Consider the following 20,718-nt stretch of genomic DNA (forward strand, 5'->3'; position numbering starts at 1 on the left):
ATATCTGGCAGTTAAGTTGTGAATTTTGTGGACATGTAGACATGGTTAAATGCATGCATGTGAATGGACATCTCTGTATGTATGTTTAAATGTTTTCATTTGCTAGCATGTTATGTACGTGTGGCTAATTATGTATATGTTTGTATAAATGAAGGTAAGGATTTTACTCACATCAAGCTTTAGTGCTGCCACATTGGTGTTCACATAATGCTTTGTTTGCTATCATGTTACAATTCCACTAACAATTTTAAGTCAAAAAAAGAAAAGGCCAGTGGGGAAAAAGATAGGCGCAGAGTTGGGTTGTAACAGAAAAAGATGATTTTTTTTTTTTAGCAATTGGGGACAACAGACCCATTCTGGCACGTGGACTATTCATTGACGTAACTGAATATAAAGAGGAAATGTATAATTCTTGTAAATGCATCCTTGGCTAGTATTAGTTACACTGGGGGCACTATAGTGTGACATTATACCTGTATCTTCAATCAGAGAATCTAATGGAAGGAGAGTTTGGCACAAGTGATAGAGATTTCTTCACCATTGGTCATTAGGTAAGTATATATATATTTTTTAATTCTTTATTTTGTCTCAGAAAAAACGGAAGACATATCGGAGGGTATACATTATGGCAAGTACAGTGACAATAAAAGAGTTGCATAAAAACAGAGTGCAAAGTGTCATACATCAGAGAAGGTTATGTATACATCACATGTGGTACAAGCGTTTCAGTAGCTAGACATAGTTCAGGTTGCACCTGGTAGAGGGGCTATCTAGGATGCAGATTGCTAATAATGTTGTTACATAAACACATCTCCTAGTATGAAAATGGACCAGACAATGTAAGTATCCATCTTAATTATTAATAAAATAATAATTTGTCCTGGTTTTCATGGATTTTTGTTTTTAGAATAGAATTGCAAGAGGTGGGATGAAGAGGGGATGGAAGAGAAGAGATAGAGAAGCGGCATAGGATACAGAGGGGGAGGGGAAGCAGAGCCTCTGGTCGGCACTAGCAGAGGGAGAATCCACTGGTCTTTGAAGTGGGGAAGAGGAGCTGGGTGTGACAGGTAAAGCGCAGAGGATGTGTCTCATTAGTTGTTAATATAGTTTTCCCATGGTTCCCATACTTTAGAGAATGTCTTCAGAGACCCCCTAACTTGGGCTGAGGTAAGAACTTTGTTATATACTTATTTCTTTCTCTGGAGTTGTGGTAACCAGGATACTAAAAGGCTTATGATTTCTGTAGGGATGTTTTCTTCTTTCATCATGATTCTTCAGATCTCATGAATCTCCCCTGCACCTTGAAGAACCGTGAATGCAGTAATGACGGAGATTGAAGAATCCCGTTGGCAATATAGGGTTTAGACGGAACTTAACACTAAAAAGGCACGACGTTTATTGCATATCATGTAAGAATAAAAAGAGTGCACAGAAAATATGCTGAAATTTATTTTAAGTACTTTTATTCACCGTTTTCTTGGGCTAGTTGCACATCTGTCACCAATTTTGAGATTTCTAGCTAAAATGTCAACCGGCTTCTGTTTTAGGAAGCTGGCTGATAACTAATCAGTTTAACATACACACAATTTCCATAGAAAATCATGTACTTCAGCTGTCAGTCACATTACTCCTCACAGCAAAACTTATAAGTACTGTTTTCAGATCCCTCCCACTTACACTCTCTTCTGCCCCGTTTGCTACTTTACAATAACTCTCCGTGCAGAAAGCATGTCTGCAATGCAATACAGCCACAAACCGGGATCGGTTACAGGAGACAAAACAGAGAAGAGAACGATGAAATAGATATGTTCACATGAGGTCTAGAGAAGGGTGAATAAAGAAAGTGGTGCCTATTCTGGAGTGTTCATGTTCTTAGAGAGGGAGTGCAGTGATGCCCAGGAGGAGCAGAGTGACACAGAGGAGTGATGGGTGCTGATTCATTCTGTATGTGATGCAAGAGCCATGATGGTGACACATTTTGGCTGCATTAAGTTATTCGGTGGCCCCTGCACAATTTTGGTCACATTTACAATAAACATTTAAGGCATTATCCATGTACTGTAGTGCCAAAAATACAAAGCTGTATTCTTGGCACTATCGCTCCCCTGCCTACTCCTCCCCGGTTAATAAAGGGTTAAAAAACATTTATTTACTTACCTTGTCCATCGGCGCTGGGTCAAAGCTCCATCCTGTCTGACGGCCCACGACGAGTGTTATCTAATGCAGAACGTGAGAACGTCCAGCGTCAAATACCAGACCAAAGGTTTGTTTTGATACAGGAAGCCCTCTAGTGGCTGTCTGGTAGACAGCCACTGAGGGCAAACTTAGAGCTGCAAAGTAAACATTGCAGTTTCTATGGAACTGCAATGATTTACATTGCAGCACTAAGTGCAAAAGGGACAGTGCACCCGGACCACTTCAATTAGCTGAAGTAGTCTGGGTGCCCACAGTGTCCCTTTAACATTGTTATTCATTAAATTGAAAAAATAAACTTTTTTTTTTAGTTTCACTTTTTCCCCCCTAATTATTCAATTTGAATTTCTGACATTTCACAAATGTAATGAATAATATAATTATATAATCCTTTAGTCAGTTTAATTAAAGGGAATACGTTCCCTTTGACTGCTTGTTTACCCACTGTACAGAATAACTCCAACTTTGACTGAATGGCAACGTCGGGTTGTCCAACCACAATATTCCCTGAGGGCTCAGCCCATGTAAATGTCAAGCACACAGAATACATATTTCCAATCTGGCAGAGACACCCGAGTACCTAGAATAAAGTGGAGCTAATAACAAATGCAATTTATATAAAACAATTTAAAATAATTAAAAAAATTGAATTGGAAGACATGAAAAGTAATCCAGTGTTAGCCTCTTCTTGAAAATGGGTTAGACAAATTCGATTATATCTTGACAATCCTAGTGTGTCGTGAAGGGGTACAAAGGTAAATAAAAATAAGAATAATAAATAAAAATTAAAAAATACAAAAATGTTTTGATACAGCTGCTAAACATAAAAAATGCAGAGCCACTGATGCAAAAGGTGGAATAGGTGGGTAACAAAGGGCAAAACCCCAAATAAATCATCAGAAAAGAGAATAAGAGGGGATCTCACAGACAAGAGAGAACTCTCCTGTTTGTGAGATCCCCTTGTAGTCTCTTTTCTGAAAAATTAAACAATGTCGACACTCTCCATCTCCGACCTCCTGCGACAAGTGGGCACTAATGCACGTGTGCTGTGAATGCTGTGCGCGCAATAGACCTCCCCACCGGAAAGCATTGAATCAATGCTTTCCTATTGGGAAAAAATCTGACGCCCAATGTCCTCATGCAGAGCGTGAGGACGTTCAGCGTCCGATAAAGGACCAAAGGTCAGTTTGGATGCAGGAAGCTCCTCCAGTGGCTGTTTTACATTGCAGCACTAAGTGCAAAAGGGACACAGTACCCAGACTACTTTAATGAGCTGAAGTGGTCTGGGTGTTTATAGTGTGTTAATATCAGTTTTAACGTTGGAGTATTTCTTTAATTAAGAAAACAGTGTCCTGTATGCTCTTTGGCAATCTGTTCTAATGATATATAACAAAACATTGTATTTAAAACCCTTTTTAAAATATGACTTCAAGGTTTCTGAGGCACAAAGAGTCCATGAAATCCATATGGCAACTTTACAGGAATTACAGCTCTTCCCATCTCCGTAAAGCTTTTTGCATCTAATATGAGCAGAAATGTGTTTCTCTCCTGAAATGAAACAAAATTTGAAGTTGGCACAGAATCACAGAGATAGATCCAGAATAGCAGTAATAGCTCGAAGCTGGCATTAGAATCAGTATAGATATTTCCCAAGATGCTCATAAGTCCCAAGATGCTCATAAGTCCATCAGCTGATATCTACACAGCTATACAGCTTGTAAAACCAAATCCTGGGATGTGATCAAAAAGAACCAAAACCTAACCATGGGCTACAATTTTGTGCTTTTGGGGCTCATCAGTATTGTGCAGTTCTGGTCCAGGATTTGAAGACTTAAATCCCAGGAGTGATGTTCTTATATGCATTCCCTAACTCAGCAACAGTGGTTGTATATTGTCTGCAAATGCAAAATGTCAGTGCTTGTGTAAAGACTTGTTAGACATTCTCAATACTAACCTGCCGTGGAGAGACAACAACAGACAGGATCACACCGTCATCTTCTTCGTTGGCATCTGGGCATGGCACAAATACTGGCTCAGAAGGGTAGAAGCCATCTTCTTGCCATACCTTAAAACCCAAAAAATGTAAATATTTGTAATTTTATTTTTGTGAACAATAAATTACACACATATTGTTTACCATTCTCACTGAGTTCTCAGTAATGTTTATTGTACATGGCAACTGTATCTCACAGTAGGTCTCTGTTATTCTTATGATGTCTGTAATGTAGATGATAACAACAAGGGTCACGCCATATAAACAGACCGGGTGTGAAATAACACAATTCATTATTTTTTAAATAAGTGTATTTACAAGCAGAACCTACACACCACAAGTGCCAGACTCAGAATTTTTTTCAAATTTTGCACTTTGTTCATTAAATGTAATTCTGACTTATACTTTTTATTTTAAAGCTGTGATCTCAGTGATAAATTATACTTTTTTTGCCTAAGTAGATGTTTTTCTTCACGGATTCTGGCAAGATCCAGGATTTGAGGAAGCTACAAAAGTAAAACACCCACTGCCACTTCCACCTAAGTCCTGTCCTTCTCCAACTCAAATCACTCTGCTTAGAACACTTTCCCAGGAAGAGATAGCCCCCTATAAGGGGGACTTTCTTGCCAGTACACTGCATCAGAATTGAATAACAATGATCACTTCATCCATTATCACAAGATGTGCTTGCTATAGGAATATCACTGCAAATGCAGCACATGTGTTGTGGTTGCTGTGATTCAAAGAAGAACCACCTCCTCTGATGTCAATAAATCACTGGCATAAAGACCCATAGCATAACCCGAAATGCCAAGAATTGATTGACATCTGTCAGGGTACTCACCTGTGAGACAGACGGCAAGACGTGGTCGTTCCTGGAATTCCCAACAGGGGACTTGAACCGGGGTACTTGTCTATCCCAGCCCTGCTCTCTACCTCTGAGCCACAGCGGCTTTACCTGAGACTTCTGATTCCGGCCTTGTTCATTCTGGCTTGGCTACTACACCGGGGGTTGCACCATGACTTGCCTGCTTCTCACCTGACTCTGATCTCCATTAGCAGGGTATTTAAACCCAGCCTCGCCCTGCAATCATTGTCAAGTCTTTGATCTTTGTTCCTGTGTCGTACCAGTGTTCCTGTTGATTCTGCTTCGTGTATTTGACCTCGGCTTGTGACTCGTTTATTCTACCTCTGGCATCCTTTGACCTCGGCTATCCCTCGACTATCCTGCTGGTTCTGTCCTTGCCTGTCCTGCGAATTTGGTACTGCATCTTGCACAGCCCCCGTGCACAGACCCACAGGCCAGGTGAATTCTTACCTGACCACCTCGGCCTGTGGCTATCTGCAAGGGTGAGCGTCATATCTGCGCTACAGACTCCCAACTCAGGTAAGACCCTGACAAAAGACTTGACCAATATGGAGTCCGCAGAAATGTGCTCACCCTCACTCCAGCAAGTATCCAGCTTGGCCCAGATTGTTTCGGAGTTGCAGCAGGAACTTTTATCTCTTAAAGGCGCAGTACATCCAGCTCCGGAACCCTTTGTCATCATGCCCGACAGATTCGATGGTAACTACACGTCCTTCCAGTCATTCAGGATGGATTGCGAGGTATTGTTTTCTTTAAAGCCTCGAACTTACGCCACGGATTTCATCAGGGTCAGAGCGGCTATCAACCTGTTGTCTGGACGCATTAAAACCTGGTCTTACCAAATGTTGCAGAGGAAGAGTCCTGTCCTTGTCAGCTGGGAGTCCTTTATTATTGCCTTGGACTCACAGTGCAGGATCACTAAGCCCAAGCCAGCTTCTACTACTAAAAAATCGCGGAGTCTACGTCACCACACCCCAGTGATACCCTCTTATGATTCAGTTCCCAGGAGAACTCCAGAGGTATCCTGTGTTCAACTTGATCCTGAGGAGCCTATGCAAATTGGACGTATCCACTGCAAAGTCACACCGGGAGAGAGGGACCGAAGGAGAAGCCATGGTCTGTGCTTTTACTGTGGAGAAGGTGGACACTTCATCACCCTTTGTCCTGTTCGCCCTCCTAGACCTCCTGCTCCAGAGTCGTCTGCTGTTACTACCAAAGTTGCTTCCTGTATTACCACCACTACTTCCTACCCACTTGAAAAGGATTTACCCAAGGATTGTGTAATTTCTTCTAATGGCACTACGGTCTGTAAAAAAGACTTGGAAGTGTTCGAAAAAGCACTGCTAGCTGCGAGCACTGTCCCTCCTGAAGTGGTGGAAGTTTTTGTCACCCCTACCCGGAACCTAGACCGATCGTCAGCTGTACCAGAAGCTGGTACTGGGAAATCCCGAACTAATCAGGGATCCCATGCTGAGGACTTTCACTATGGGGACTCGACGGATTCTGAGAGTGACACTGGTGAGACGGATTACTTCGATGAGGAGCCTGCTTACGCCCAGAGGTCGTTTTTGAAGGGGGAGGTACTGTCAGGGTACTCACCTGTGAGACAGACGGCAAGACGTGGTCGTTCCTGGAATTCCCAACAGGGGACTTGAACCGGGGTACTTGTCTATCCCAGCCCTGCTCTCTACCTCTGAGCCACAGCGGCTTTACCTGAGACTTCTGATTCCGGCCTTGTTCATTCTGGCTTGGCTACTACACCGGGGGTTGCACCATGACTTGCCTGCTTCTCACCTGACTCTGATCTCCATTAGCAGGGTATTTAAACCCAGCCTCGCCCTGCAATCATTGTCAAGTCTTTGATCTTTGTTCCTGTGTCGTACCAGTGTTCCTGTTGATTCTGCTTCGTGTATTTGACCTCGGCTTGTGACTCGTTTATTCTACCTCTGGCATCCTTTGACCTCGGCTATCCCTCGACTATCCTGCTGGTTCTGTCCTTGCCTGTCCTGCGAATTTGGTACTGCATCTTGCACAGCCCCCGTGCACAGACCCACAGGCCAGGTGAATTCTTACCTGACCACCTCGGCCTGTGGCTATCTGCAAGGGTGAGCGTCATATCTGCGCTACAGACTCCCAACTCAGGTAAGACCCTGACAACATACAAGTGGAGGGACTAAACTTTTAAATACATTTTCTTATAATCTGTACATTTGCTAGTCGTATAGATGTTCTGCTTGCAGTATATACAGTTGCAAGAAAAAGTATGTGAACCCTTTGGAATGATATGGATTTCTGCACAAATTGGTCATAAAATGTGATCTGATCATCATCTAAGTCACAACAATAGACAATCACAGTCTGCTTAAACTAATAACACACAAAGAATTAAATGTTGCCATGTTTTTATTGAACACACCATGTAAACATTCACAGTGCAGGTGGAAAAAGTATGTGAACCCCTAGACTAATGATATCTCCAAGAGCTAATTGGAATGAGATGTCAGCCAACTGGAGTCCAATCAATGAGATGAGATTGGAGGTGTTGGTTACAGCTGCCCTGCCCTATAAAAACACACATACCAGTTCTGGGTTTGCTTTTCACAAGAAGCATTGCCTGATGTGAATGATGCCTCGCACAAAAGAGCTCTCAGAAGACCTACGATTAAGAATTGTTGACTTGCATGAAGCTGGAAAGGGTTACAAAAGTATCTCCAAAAGCCTTGCTGTTCATCAGTCCACGGTAAGACAAATTGTCTATAAATGTAGAAAGTTCAGCATTGCTGCTACTCTCCCTAGGAGTGGCCGTCCTGTAAAGATGACTGCAAGAGCACAGCGCAGACTGCTCAATGAGGTGAAGAAGAATCCTAGAGTGTCAGCTAAAGACTTACAAAAGTCACTGGCAAATGCTAACATCCCTGTTAGCGAATCTACAATACGTAAAACACTAAACAAGAATGGATTTCATGGGAGGATACCACAGAGGAAGCCACTGCTGTCCAAACAAAACATTGCTGCACGTTTACAGTTTGCACAAGAGCACCTGGATGTTCCACAGCAAAATATTCTGTGGACAGATGAAACCAAAGTTGAGTTGTTTGGAAGAAACACACACCACTATGTGAGGCGAAAAAGAGGCACAGCACACCGACATCAAAACCTCATCCCAACTGTGAAGTATGGTGGTGGGGGCATCATGGTTTGGGGCTACTTTGCTGTGTCAGGGCCTGAACGGATTGCTATCATCCAAGGAAAAATGAATTCCCAAGTTTATCAAGACATTTTGCAGGAGAACTTAAGGCCATCTGTCTACCAGCTGAAGCTCAACAGAAGATGGGTGTTGCAACAGGACAATGACCCAAAACATAGAAGTAAATCAACAACAGAATGGCTTAAACAAAAGAAAATACGCCTTCTGAAGTGGCCCAGTCAGAGTCCTGACCTCAACCCGATTGAGATGCTGTGGCATGACCTCAAGAAAGCGATTCACACCAGACATCCCAAGAATATTGCTGAACTGAAACAGTTCTGTAAAGAGGAATGGTCAAGAATTACTCCTGACCGTTGTGCACGTCTGATCTGCAACTACAGGAAACGTTTGGTTGAAGTTATTGCTGCCAAAGGAGGTTCAACCAGTTATTAAATCCAAGCGTTCACATACTTTTTCCACCTGCACTGTGAATGTTTACATGGTGTGTTCAATAAAAACATGGCAACATTTCATTCTTTGTGTGTTATTAGTTTAAGCAGACTGTGATTGTCTATTGTTGTGACTTAGATGATGATCAGATCACATTTTATGACCAATTTGTGCAGAAATCCATATCATTCCAAAGGGTTCACATACCTTTTCTTGCAACTGTATGTTATGTACTTTCATTTTCTTTAAACATATGTATATTATTATGTATATTATGACAATTACACTTTCAAATGCATTGTCTCATATAGCAACAGATTTGAGCACAAGGAAAAGGGGAACAAAATGGGTGACGTCATACAAAACGTAGACATATTGCATGTCGCTTTACAGCAACTGTCTTTTTAAAAAGCTTTAGCTGCCTCACTTTGCAGCCTAGAAAAACAGGAAAACATGACTTTTCATATTTACCTGCTTCTTCTTTCTTATGATTTCCATGCCCACTTCAGGGGAGACACTAATATAACCAATCAGTGTCCTATCCAGTGGCGTACATATAGGGGTCGCAGCTCAACCGGGTACCAGTCGCCATGTTTTGTGGGCCGGGGCCGCACGTTAAGGGGCCCATGCTGTTAGGGCCACCTGATGGGTATGGATTTCCAGGGGGCCAGGTCAGCGCTGCGGTGCTTTAACAGCACGACCGGGCCCCCTGTGATGAGATCACTGCTGGGAGGAAGTGACTGCCCGTCACTCCTCCCAGCTATCAGAGAGCCGCGCGGGAGGAAGGAGAGGGAGTCAGAGTGGGAACTCTGACTCCTACCAGCCTGAGCCAGCACTGGACCCCAGGGAAAGTCATCCTCCTGCACCTAAAAGGTAGGAGACAGGAGGGTGACTTAAACATTTTGTATATGTGTGCGTGTGTGTGTCTGTCTGTATGTCTCGGTCTGTATGTGTCTGTGTGTATGTGTCTGTCTGAATGTGTGCCTGTCTGTATGTATGTCTTTGTATGTATGTGTCTGTATGTATCTGTCTGTCTGTATGTGTCTATGTGTGTGAGTCTCTATGTATGTATGTGTGTATATATGTGTGTCTGTATGTGTGTATATATGTGTGTCTGTATGTGTCTGTCTGTATGTGTCTATGTGTGTGAGTCTCTATGTATGTATGTGTGTATATATGTGTGTCTGTATGTGTGTGTGTGTCTGTCTGTCTGTCTGACACACGATGCCCTGTGTCTGTCATTACTGGACTGGTCTAAAACTGAGATGTGTTGGTAAGAGGGAGGTTTGGGTATAAACTGAAAAAAAAAAACATATCTAAGCTAGTGATGTACAATATTTTTAGGATTATTATTTTATGACATGATAAATATTAAAAATGTGCCATCACACAGAAACTATTTATTGAAACAAAATATATTCTCTACACATACCAGCTATTAGACGCTAGGTTGCAATGGGTTGTTGTAGTAGAGCAAACCAAACTAAAACAAACGGATTGGTCAAATGTGTCGCAATGCTGATTACCATGACTTGCTTGGTCCCGACATCCACTTTAAGAAGAGAGGTACCTGCTAAGTGCTGTAAACCACATCCATAAAAATACCGATACTTCTTGGTGTTATATTTCAAATAGTTGATAGCAGGGAAATCTAGGCCTCCCAGATCCTCCAGCGTAGAGCCATAGAGATTCTCATGGGTGCACCACACCTAAAATAAATTGTAGACAATGCAGATCTGATGCTTTTGCGCATGGACCTAAATTCCCTGAACTGCATTACAAGTGCTATGTGAGCATGGGTAGTTATGCTCTGGTGCTACACATTCACTCCTGATCATCTGACAGATCAGATCTGTAACCTGGTGACAGGAGGATTGAGGCTAAATCTGGTGTCACACTGTGTGACTTTGTGGCTTAACTGGTCTGAATAACAAAAAACAGGGCGTCATCCATTGAGACTTGTTAAAATACTTCATTACAATAGAAACAATATAAATATGGGATTTGGAGTCCTCTTTCAAGAGAGTATGATTTATCAAATTCAGTAGATGTGTTAAAAAAGGTAGATCATTAATATTTTTTCATTTTTTTAAGATCAACAGAGCACACTACTCAGGGCCTTAATAATGCAGACACTACTTAACATCATCTTCTTGATCCAAGAAGAAAATGTTATTTTTTCTAAAAGCACAAATAAATATAAACTCAAGTTGTTTTTCTGCTTTATTTTTAAGACAACAGCAGATACAGAAATGTGTTATATATATACTTTATTGATAAATAGCCCCCATTGCTGTTTATATATTGGTTTTCAATAGTTCTTACCTTCCCATCAGCTTTTCTCATAACAGAAGCAGTTGTATAACTCAAAGGATTGAAGTCTACATCTTGTGGAGAGTCACAGTCAATATTCAGAGGAAACACATATCTGCGAGGAAGAGAGTTCGGGACTGTGTTATAAACCTGTCAAAGACAAAATATAGATAAATCAATAATTCTCATGAATCATACTGTCTTACACCAGATCTACTGGAGCCGATCACTTGTCTAATTCCAAAACCATCCAGGTGCCTTCCTGCCTACATCCTGATGTTGAAAATTAATCTTTTTGGTAGCGTTCTGCCAGTCTCATACAAGAAGGCACACAGGAATATTGAAAGAACTTGAACATTTCCTTAGATATCCTAAATGGGAGAGCAGTCCCTACTTTCCAACGCTGTCCTGAGAACCAGACCCAGAATCTTTTTCTGCAGACTCGCTAAATTATTTAACGACAGATTTATTATTTATCCCTGCACATTGTACAGATATAGTAGTGAAAGAAAGGACTGTCACTACAATGTCTGTTCATTCAGAAATAAAACATCTTTAAAATGTGAACTCCATACCTTGCAGCTTCCATTCATACCTCCTGTGTGTTAGGTGGTCCAGTTCTTTTTTTGGATAAAAAACAGTAAGGAACCGCAACACCAAAATAAATGACAAAGACATTTATTCCACCTGTGCGGAACTGGCAACGTTTTGACCCAACCCTGAGGTTGGGTCTGGGTTGAAACGTTGCCGGTTCCACACAGGTGGAATAAATGTCTTTGTAATTTATTTCGGTGTTGTGGCTCCTTATTGTTTTTTAGACTGTGTATGAGGTAATTGTAAAGAGAACATGGAGATTTGCACCCAAATTTTGATTGGATTGCTGGTCCTCACTACCTGCTTTGTACTAGTTCTTTTTTGGAGTCATGGATCAGTAAAAGGAGATTTGAGGAATCCTGATCAGATCTAGAAAATAGTGTTTCAGAGGCATAAAACTGGTGCATTGGCCCAGGTCGCTTAACCCTGAGCAGGTAATTATTGCAGGTTTTGATAAACTGCAATAATTACTTGCTCAATTTAACTCCTATTCCTGGCTGTTCGGCGACTTTTGGTAGTGAATAGTGGATCTCCTCACGCTATGCATGGGGACATCCAGTGCGCCCAAAACCCCATAGGAAAGCATTGAACAACGCTTTCCTATTGGGGAAATCCTAATGCGAGCACGGCCAAAGGCGCACATGCGCATTAGGTCTTCCCTGCCGGCTGACATCGGCAGTTATGGAGAGAAGGCTGACCTGAGCCAGCGCAAAGGATATCGGCACTGGACCCAGGTAAGTGACTAAAGATTTTTTTTTAACCCCTTCAGCACCACAGGGAGGCACTCCGCCTTGACAGAGGGGGGAAGCTATATTGCCAGGAAAACAAATTTATTTTATAGTTTCATTGAAGTACTGGAAGGGGAAAACAGCAACAACAATGCTCCAAGGTAAGGTGATTGCCAGATGGGGAAAGGCTTTCTCTTCACCAACGTAAGAGTTGGGAGCTTCAAAAAGTCTGTTCCAGTCCCCTGCCTCTACCATAAAGCGACCTTTAGGCACGAATATCCGAAAGGCAAACTTTCTACTATATTTACAGGTGGTGCTACCTAAACGGCAAATGTCACAGAGGGCTAAGGTTAAGTATTGTAACAAGATATCACTAGGAGGTTTTAACTATAACCATGTAAAGCAACATCTGGGGCGCAAGTAACTTTATTATATCGTATTTGTTATTATGTTGCTGTCTCTGTTCCTATGGCATACATAGTTATATTTATTTGTAATATAATACTCTAGTCTATCTGCTGTAATAGTCTTGTAATAGTGCTGTAATAGTCTTGAAGGTGTAGAAACAATGAACAAAAGCTAGTCCATCATTCGCCAAGCTTCACAGAAGCCTGGGTTATATCCATTCCAGCACCAAATACATTGCTAGTCTTCTGTCTGAATTTAGCTCAATCTAGATGATATTCATACACATACAGTTATTGGATCGTTATTTACCCTATACCTCATCTAAAGCATGCCCAGATTTACGCAGGTTTTGAAGATTATAAATCTTTACAGCATCCCCATCTTCCTGACAGCAAATATCGAGCACAATGCAGCCCTGATCCTCAAAAGCGTTAATCTGATGATAGCATGAGAAGGGTTGGGCATGGAAAGTCACGGGGTGTAACTGTAAAGAAACACAAATGAAAACAATTACATAGGTATCCTGGAGATAATGAAAATAATGCATCACAAGAATTAAGATGCTATTCCTGCATTCGTTAATCAAAAACAAGAGGTATAAAGACAATCACCTGATTGTTTTCATTTCATATCTTAGGTGGTGGAAGATAGTGAGAAACAAAGGGAAAATGTTCCCATGTTCACCCTGATTCACTGCTGAGGTCTATAATCCATGTAAACCATGGCAGCATGGGACTCTATTAATTTGCATAGAATGCCAAGGCCGAGTCATAGCACATATTGTGTGTCAATAGAATATGGCATTACACCAAAAGTGATAGAATATTCCTGGCAACATTTATCTAGAGAACCATCATACTCATCATCATTTGTGTTCAAAATAACTTTTTAACCCTAAAATGTTAGAACTTTACAAATAATCCTTTAATCCCAACTATAACACATTTTCAACAGTGAAAATTCTTGACAAAATAACTGCATTCTTGGTACCAAATAAAAATGTGTAATAGATGAAACTGCTTCGAGTTGAAGTACCTCTCCGCTGTGTTTTTTCGCCACGTGAAATATCACTTCACAACTTGGATCCCAGTTAAGACATTTAGATATAGGTGTCCCGGTTACGTTCCCAGTTATTATTTTCAAAACATTAATTGTTAGCGGTTGTTCAATGAACACAATATAGTTTTCTGTCATTCCTGTATAAAAAAAAAAGATCAGTTAATATATGAAAAGAGAAGGAAATGACAACTACCCAGACACACTCCGTTATACATCCTATTAAACTTAATTAAAATACACAAAAGCCACATTCATGACAGTTCTTTACAAATAGGTCAGCTTGTGCTAAAAATTAAAGTTTTGAAATAATGTACCATATTAATTGTAACTGCTTCATCTATTTGAAGATGCTATAATTCCCGGAGTCTCCTGGCACAATGCTTGCATTCAGTGCTAAACCATTTTCAATAGTTTATTTCTCAATTAGAGTCCCAGCTTCCCAGTCACTGTGTTTTGGTGTTTTGCATAAATAAGGAAGCAGACAAATATCTTCTCCCATCCAAACAGTGACTGCAAAGGGATGTGTGTATGTCCCCTCCCACACTGGTTTAATTTAAGTCCTCCTCCCTGTCTCTGCCTTACATTAGTCTTAATGTTGTTGTTTTTTTGTTTGTTTTTTTAATTGATATCCCCTCCATCACCACTCCTTCCCATTACCGTCTCAGAGCGTGCACATGCTCAAACAGTCAAATCAAATGCTTCTCTATGAGAATTTAGACTTCTCCCTGTCTCTGCCTTACATTAGTCTTAATGTTGTTGTTTTTTTTTTTTTTTATTGATATCCCCTCCATCACCACTCCTTCCCATTACCGGCTCAGAGCGTGCACATGCTCAAACAGTCAAATCAAATGCTTCTCTATGATAATTTAGACTTCTCCCTGTCTCTGCCTTACATTAGTCTTAATGTTTTTTTTTTTTTTCCCCAATTAATATCCCCTCCATCGCCACTCCTTCCCCTTACTGGCTCAGTGCGTGCGCATGCACTCTGAACCAGTCAAACAGTCAAATCAAATGCTTCTGAATGAGAATTTAGTCTTCATTTCAAATCCGTGTACTCATATTCCAATGTAAACAGTACAGTTTATCAGAAGAATAAATTTCATACTTTTTTCAACTATATCAATGAATACAATTTAAAATTGTCATATGTCTTCTACCTGGTTTAGATACAATCATCAGATTTAATTGTAACAATTATTATTTCTAACCACATTAAGGTACTCACCAAAGCTATGATAGTAAGATGGTTTCAAGCTATTTCTTGCTGGTATGGAGCACACCACCCGGACCCCATGTAGTGTTTCTTCAGCATTCTGCTGTGCTGGAACTTTAATGATGTTGTAAAATGTACCTAAGAATAGAAGAAACACCATGTTTTCAGAAATTTGTTATCCAGATTCTTAGAACGGGACATACTACAGGAAATGATCACTGTAAATTGGTTTGGTGAACATGAAATATTGTTGGAGGGCTGTGTAGTATTTACAACTTATTTCTGTTAAAAAAAAAAAAAAAATTACCTGTATGAAGTGATACCAACACCAATGTGTGAATAAACACACAAACAACCACGTCATGCATATATCTTTATTGGTTGTTCCTCCTTAAAACAAACTTTTAACACAATACATCCTGTCCCAGTCCTAAAATAAATGTAGAAAGCAAAATACACACATATCACACCACACCACAACACTTTTGACACATTACAAAATGCCCTGACCTGACAAAACCCAGAACAGTGCATTTGTTGAGGTGTGATAGATGTAATTATGGAATATAACCATACAGTGTTGCAGAGTTTAGATATAATTTTCGAAAGATTACCAAGACACTGCCTGAGAATAGTTTCTCCATATGGCAGTGAGATACAACTTTAAGTAGCACTCCTGTTGCTTGAAGAAACTGCCCTGAAGGATGGGATAGGGTTTTACAAGTTGGTGTTCTCAAATGCAAAAACATTTGTAAATGGTGCAAGTGTGCCATTAAACTTAAATTGTGCAAATGTTGTCCTGCCTTAGTGAATTTGTTTTTTATGGGACTAGTTCTATACAGTCTATTGATTTTATCAAAGGATGGTAGTAACGAATAGACAGTGAAAGAAACATTATTGACATTGGCTTTTATGGTGATATCAAGTTTCACAGCACTGCAAGGAGTATAGGGAACAATAGCAATATTTACAGGATTATTCATCCCTGCCGTGTGACAGCTGATTTTTTTCCCTCGGTTGTCCTGATCTCCTAACAGTCCAGTTCTGTCACTTGGTTTCTGGAGGACTGAGTACTCGCAGTGTACACAGAGTGAAATTCAGGAAATTTTAAGCCCATACATGAGAACTTAAACAGCACTCGGTGTATGGGCAGCCCCGATTGGCTGGTCAGACGCTCATCCTGGCACACATGAGCACAAGGATGACGTGCCCCTCTGTGGGACATTGCCTGTAATGCTCAGTGATTGCATCATGGATATGCTCACCAACCTCACCACCCTCAATATCAGATATGTCAAAGTTGGCCGGCCTGAGATCAGCTATTTAGACAAAATTTTACTATCTAACATTTAAATTTAACTTTACAATATAAAAATGAAGGAAGAGATAATGCTAGGTGAAATGTACAACAAGAAAAACAAAGTCTGCGCCAAAGGGAAATAAAAAATATTTTTTTTATAAAAAATAAGAATAAAAATAAATCAATATATAAGAAGAATATAAAAAATAAGTTCCAATAAATATCAGAAGGTGAATAAATATAGTCACTGATTCCGCTGGTAGAGTATCTTCTCTGTTTATAGTAGTTCAAATCGTCTTGTGATAGGGTAGACACAAAAAGAGAGGACCAATCGTGCGGAGTGTATGAAGTAAATATTACATAAAATAAAATTTAAGTATTACACTCAAATTTGGATGAGCTATTCTCAGGAGAAGAAGAAGATAAAAACAGCAAATAGTGCTGTTTTTATCTTCTTCTTCTCCTGAGAATTGAACATTATTACCCCCTGGAGGACAAGCATCGACATATAAGCGGGGATTATTCCGCTGTATGCCTGTTATACCTGAGCTGGCCATAGCTCATCCAAATGTGAGTGTAATACTTACATTTTATTTTATGTAAGATTTACTTTGTACACTCCGCACGATTGGTCCTCTCTTTTTGTGTCTTCCATATCACAAGACGATTTGAACTACTATAAACAGAGAAGATACTCTACCAGCGGAATCAGTGACTATACTTATTCAACTTCTGATATTTATTAGAACTTATTTTTTATATTCTTTTTATATATTGATTTATTTTTATTCTTATTTTTTATAAAAAATATTTTTTATTTCCCTTTGGCGCAGCCTTTCTTTTTCTTGTTGTACATTTCTCATATAGAGGGTTAGAGGGTTACCCTCTGTAAGGCCGCTGCCTATCCACTGTATTATTAGCGCTAACCTACCCTTTTTTTCTATAACGCTAGGTGAGCATAGGAGTTATAGTGTAAAGAGACAAATATACTAAAGGCGTTTTTCACTAGAACACAAATTGTCTGTAATTAAAACTGAATTGTAGACTAAAACAGCTGAATTGGAAAAAAATGTCAGCTATTTTGGCTATTTACTATGAATTCCTGACAATTCACACTTTACTGAATATTAATTTCGGAATACACTTGGCAACAGGTTTTCACATAATTTATTGAACTTTAGTTACCTAACCTATTTATCAAGCTGTTCTGCTCAGCTTTTCTCTCTAGAGCTAATTATCAGATAAAAAGTGCTCCCAGGTGAGTAAATGAGTGCTGCATTGTGCAGTGGAGAACCTATTTGACTACATATTATAACTCCTATTTTACTCTCTGTCATCCATTTTTTAGAAACAGCATTCTGAGTTATTACATATTGTTGATGGCAGTGTGTTTATCAAAAACAGGTTAACGCATTGTTTGTCTAAACATGACCAGACTGTAAGCAACACATAAGGTGTTTAGTCAACACTGAACTGTAGTGAATTATAATAAATACATACCAAAATGTATGTAAACATAGCAAAATTGTGAATGCCAGTGACTTGGAGAATTTTTCCAAATCAGCTATTATAGCTGAAGGTTTTCATTTGACTACAATTCAGTGTATAGTGAACAAATCTTTTATTTCTAAGGTCTAGTTTGACATTCTCATCTTAGAATGCAGAAGTCATATATAATACCCAGGCGTGTTTATTAATCAGGATTACATGATATAGCAAGTCAGGTTGTGCTACAGCTAGAACTCTTGCTGATGATTGTTTATTTAATATGATATGATTATATAATATAACCTATTGTTACTAAACTATTTATATAATGCCACAATTGCAATTTACTCAGATCAATGATAAATACTCTTAATAGTACCGTATATACTATATCAAAGATGGTCAAATGTTAGTCTATAAATCTCATAATGCTTTGCCAGCCTTAAACTGGGAAAACATCATAAAAAAGTTGAAATTATGCAAGAGCTAAAATATGAATGTGTCAATATCCACATCCTGTAAAATGCATGTTTTTTGTACTTCTCAATTAGGACACTTGAGAATCAGATAAAAGCTCTTACCCTGTTTCCCATATGAATTTCCCATGTTGTATGCAGTCCCATCAGGGTCATAGTGAGGATGTGCTGTTGCACCATTTACTGCAATATATTTGCTCCAATCGACCTTAAAACAAAAAGGAACAATGTCATACTCAATAGGACCCGCATGTGATATTTTGTGTAGTTAGTAATTAGAAATGTAAGATTTCCTAAAAAAAGAGTAAGACTTTAGCCTGGTAATTGTTATACAACCAATGGCAGAACCTTCTGCTTAGATACTGCCTCATACAGACAGTTAACAATGGGTCTAACCCAAAAACTGTGTACTTACAACAGAAACAAAAGCAGGGACGTCTAGAGAAAGCTGCCCTGGTTGAAAATCTGTCAGTTATTATTTATACCATACATTTAAAACTTAAAACATCATAAACATTTGGTGATCAAACTGTGAAGTATTGAAATAAAGGTTCTACATTAGACTAGCTACACTAAATGAACGCTATAGTCACCTAAACAACTTTAGCTTAATAAAGTAGTTTTACTGTATAGATCATGCCTCAGGTTTCACTGCTCAATTCACTGCCATTTAGGAGTTACCGTATATACTCGAGTATAAGCCGACCCGAATATAAACTGAGGCCCCTAATTTTACCCCAAAAAACTGGGAAAACGTATTGACTCGAGTATAAGACTAGGGTGGGAAATGCAGCAGCTACTGGTAAATTTCTAAATAAAATTAGATCCTAAAAAAAATTAATTGAATATTTATTTACAGTGTGTGTATATAATGAATGCAGTGTGTGTGTGAATGCAGTGTGTGTGTATGAGTGCAGCGTGTGTATGAGTGCAGTGTGTATGTATGAGTGCAGTGTGTGTGTGTATGAGTGCAGTGTGTGTGTGTATGAGTGCAGTGTGTGTGTGTGTGTTGCAGAGCCTTGGTGGGGGGTGGACAATTTTTTTTTTTTTTATTATTTAATAATTTTTTTTATTATTATTTTTTATTTTATTGTATTATTATTTTAAAAAAATTCGTACCCCCTCCCTGCTTGATACATGGCAGGGAGGGGGGCTCTCACTCCCTGGTGGTCTAGGGGCATTGGCAGTTCAGTGGAGGGGGCTGGCAGGAAGCACTTACCTCTCCTGCAGCTCCTGTCAGCTCCTTTCTCCTCCGCGCCGGTCTGGTCAGCTCCCTCTGTCAGCTCACACTGTAAGTCTCGCGAGAGCCGCACTATGACCCCGCGGCTCTCGCGAGACTTACACTGGGAGCTGACAGAGGTGCTGACCGGACCGGCGCGGAGGAGAAGGGAGCTGACAGGAGCTGCAGGAGAGGTAAGTAAACACTCTGCAGCCCCCACAGCCCCCAGTCTGTATTATGGCAATGTAAATTGCCATAATACAGACAATTGACTCGAGTATAAGCCGAGTTGGGGTTTTTCAGCACAAAAAATGTGCTGAAAAACTCGGCTTATACTCAAGTATATATGGTAAATCACTTTGTTTCTGTTTATGCAGCCCTTGCCACACCTCCCCTGCCTCTGATTGACAGAGCCTGCATGAAAAAAACTGGTTTCACTTTCAATCAGATGTAATTTACATTAAACAATTGTATCTCTTGCTCTGTAAATTGAACTTTAACCCCTTAACGACTAGTGACGGACGAGGTCCGTCACTCAGGGGAATGCGTTAATGACGAGTGACGGACCTCGTCCGTCACCCGTTAAAATTAACCCCAGATCGCCGCAATCGCGGCGATCGCGGGGTTAATGGTGCTCCGGTCTGCCTCTGCATTAGAGGCAGACCGGGAGCACCGGATCGGGCTGTCAGAGTACATGTGCCCGCTCTGACAGCATGCCAGAGCGGGCACATGTGCTGTGTATACTCACCTCCGCCTCCCTGCACTTCCTGGTTCTGTGTGAAGTGCAGGGAGACGGATCTTCAGTGATCCTGCCCCCTGGTGGAAAGAAAATATAGTAAAATTAAAATCCCACCCCCCTTTACCCCCCCTTTACCCATTTTAATAAAAAATTAACCCCTTCCCTGCCAATTGATCACTGACTACAGTGATCAATTGGCAGGGATTACATTTTACTAAGATCTGATTTTTTTTTTAAGCCCTGAGGGTTAATTCTTTTTTTTTTTTAACCCTCAGGGGTTCAATTTATTTTATTAATTAATTTAAATATTTTAAAATTATAAATTTAGCTAGCTGGGGAGGGTGGAAGTTAGTGGGGAATTGGGGGATTTAGTATTACGCTAACTAGGGGTTAACGTTAAAAAAAGTTTAAAAATACGCTTTAAAAAGTTAAAAAATTAAGTTAAAAAAAGTTTTAATAACATTTAAGTAAAAAATTTAAAAAAATAAAC

General features: G+C 40.0%; 1 protein-coding gene across 1 annotated transcript in view; it reads right to left on the minus strand.

Moving 5' to 3' along the window:
- Nucleotides 1–2,520: 2,520 nt before the first annotated feature.
- The window catches only part of LOC134577489 (carotenoid-cleaving dioxygenase, mitochondrial-like), a 47,251-nt gene continuing 29,053 nt past the window's right edge, over nt 2,521–20,718 (minus strand). The window contains exons 5-12 of the mRNA XM_063436254.1: nt 18,376–18,478; nt 15,019–15,144; nt 13,770–13,930; nt 13,051–13,218; nt 11,017–11,154; nt 10,218–10,400; nt 4,148–4,258; nt 2,521–3,741 (exon numbers count right to left, since the gene is read on the minus strand). Coding sequence (XP_063292324.1) covers nt 3,622–3,741; nt 4,148–4,258; nt 10,218–10,400; nt 11,017–11,154; nt 13,051–13,218; nt 13,770–13,930; nt 15,019–15,144; nt 18,376–18,478 — 1,110 coding nt within the window. The 3' untranslated portion in view covers nt 2,521–3,621. The remainder of the gene's footprint in view (nt 3,742–4,147; nt 4,259–10,217; nt 10,401–11,016; nt 11,155–13,050; nt 13,219–13,769; nt 13,931–15,018; nt 15,145–18,375; nt 18,479–20,718) is intronic.

The sequence above is a fragment of the Pelobates fuscus genome, chromosome 11, assembly GCF_036172605.1.
Source record: "Pelobates fuscus isolate aPelFus1 chromosome 11, aPelFus1.pri, whole genome shotgun sequence".
Taxonomy (NCBI): Eukaryota; Metazoa; Chordata; class Amphibia; order Anura; family Pelobatidae; genus Pelobates; species Pelobates fuscus.